At 38.9% G+C, this 1,903-nt stretch overlaps 1 protein-coding gene across 1 annotated transcript in view; it reads right to left on the bottom strand.

Moving 5' to 3' along the window:
- Window positions 1–1,903, bottom strand: part of PER2 (period circadian clock 2) — a 27,520-nt gene that overhangs the window by 7,445 nt on the left and 18,172 nt on the right. The window contains exons 17-18 of the mRNA XM_010141940.1: window positions 491–664; window positions 1–247 (exon numbers count right to left, since the gene is read on the bottom strand). The exon at window positions 1–247 is cut by the window's left edge and continues 8 nt beyond it. Of these exons, the coding sequence (XP_010140242.1) occupies window positions 1–247; window positions 491–664 (421 nt within the window). The remainder of the gene's footprint in view (window positions 248–490; window positions 665–1,903) is intronic.

The raw sequence follows: 1,903 nt of genomic DNA on the forward strand, positions 1-1,903 counted from the left end.
CGTCCTTTTGGTTTATCTTGTAAGTAGTAGTTGCAGTGGGACTGAAACATATTAAATCTCTTGATTTCTTTAAACTTATTCAAAAAGCTCTGCTCCTCTTTCTGCGTATGCACTGCAAGGACTTCCTTTGTCAGGCCCAGTTTTTTAAATGGTTCTTTTTCTTGACTGACATGCGCAGAGGTGGATGGAGGGGCAAGAAGTTGGCCATCTAAGAGCTCTGCTCCACTTGGACCATCTTCTATCATTTCTACAGAAATAGGAGGAAAAAAAATAAACCAAGTTGAAGTTAAAAAAAGTCTGAATATCCATTTTTTAAGCTAATGTAATTCTGTAATAATTTTGCTACAAGTTTAAGACACAAGTTCTGTCCCTATTTCTTCCACTTCTATAGGAAGATCTGAGCTGTAAGAGAATATGAGTCACAAGCAGGTACCAGCTGTTCACATGTCTGAAGTTAAACGTTAATTAATTTATTAGAGAAAAATCATACCTAATTCAGGTTGTGTTTTTTTGTCTCCAACATGAACAATGGTGCTACTGTAGCTGCACTGACTTGTGAGAGAAACAACACTTTCAGGCTTGCCAGGTAAAGCCAAAGATGTTAAGTGAGCACCAACCACTGGGGGACCATTTGATTTACCAGATGCCTTCAACACAGCAGGTTCTATTAAAAGAAATAAAGTTGTAGTTTACATAAACTACAACATAACATGATGGAATGCAAATTATATACTGCTAGAGCTGCAAAATAGTAGAGTTTAAAACGGGCTTGACAAGACACAAAATGAACATTTTACTTTATGCATTCCACCAAGAACGTTTTAGGAATAGCATAGCTTCTGAGCAAACAAATCCAGTCTTCTACTTCCATGTACAGCCGAACCAAATTTTTTCCATGAAGGACTTTTTGCTCTCTCCTGGTCTTTGTCACTCTTCTTTCATGGCACAATTTTGGAATAAAGTTTCTAGCCTCTTCCAGCCTAAGATTAAGCCCTGCCCAGTTCCTATATTGTTGTACAGAAATCTCTGTCATTAGCTGGCTATCCGAATAGCTTTCCTCTGAGCATCCACCTACCTGAAGTCTCTCACCTGAAAGCTACCCACCACAATCCAGCAGAGGTCCTACCAGAGCCTCCTAAAACAGCTTTACAACATTCCTTCTCTGGGAGGAATACTTGGCATAACACATATTTAAGGCCTAAAGTTTGCCTTTTTCCTGACTAGAGTATGCTGATGGCCTAGTGTTCAGTCATCAATGCACAAAAAAATACTAGTGAGCCCACATAACCTCCTGTCAACCTGAACTGCACTGACGCCAAATGACAGTAGAAAATGTGCTCCTAATTGCACGATGCTAGTACCACCATTTCTTCCTCTCCAACTCTCCAGGCATTTCAATTTCTTCTACAGGACATCGTTCCTAAGTACACTGATATCTTCCAATTCAATTCCAAAGACTGCATTAGAACTTCTTTTTGAAGCTCAAAAGCACATATAGAAACACTATAGCTTAGTTTGTTAGGACTAATGTTTTTGCCTATAGTAAACTTTTTAGCTAGCTATACTCAGTAATACCGTATATTCATATAGTAGATTCCTTTCAAACAGGTTCTTGAGCCTCACACAATGCTGACAGTAGTCTCACGCAGTATTCTACCCTCTCTTATTTTCCTTTTTTTTTTTTAAGGTCTCCAAGAAAGAAACAGAAGAGTAATACACATGTTTCTGTTGTAATTAATTATCTCCAGGTTCTTCAGCTAGTTGTTCTTTTAAGTCCCGGCTGTGAAACAAATTTTTTCCATTTGACAATGATTCAAGTCCTAAAAATCCTGCTGTAAGCTACACATGTCATTATTCTGCAAAGCAGTAACATTCAGCTGGCAGCTGGCGGGGGGGGGGGGGG

Source organism: Buceros rhinoceros, unplaced genomic scaffold (genome assembly GCF_000710305.1).
Source record: "Buceros rhinoceros silvestris isolate BGI_N320 unplaced genomic scaffold, ASM71030v1 scaffold14488, whole genome shotgun sequence".
Classification (NCBI taxonomy): domain Eukaryota; kingdom Metazoa; phylum Chordata; class Aves; order Bucerotiformes; family Bucerotidae; genus Buceros; species Buceros rhinoceros.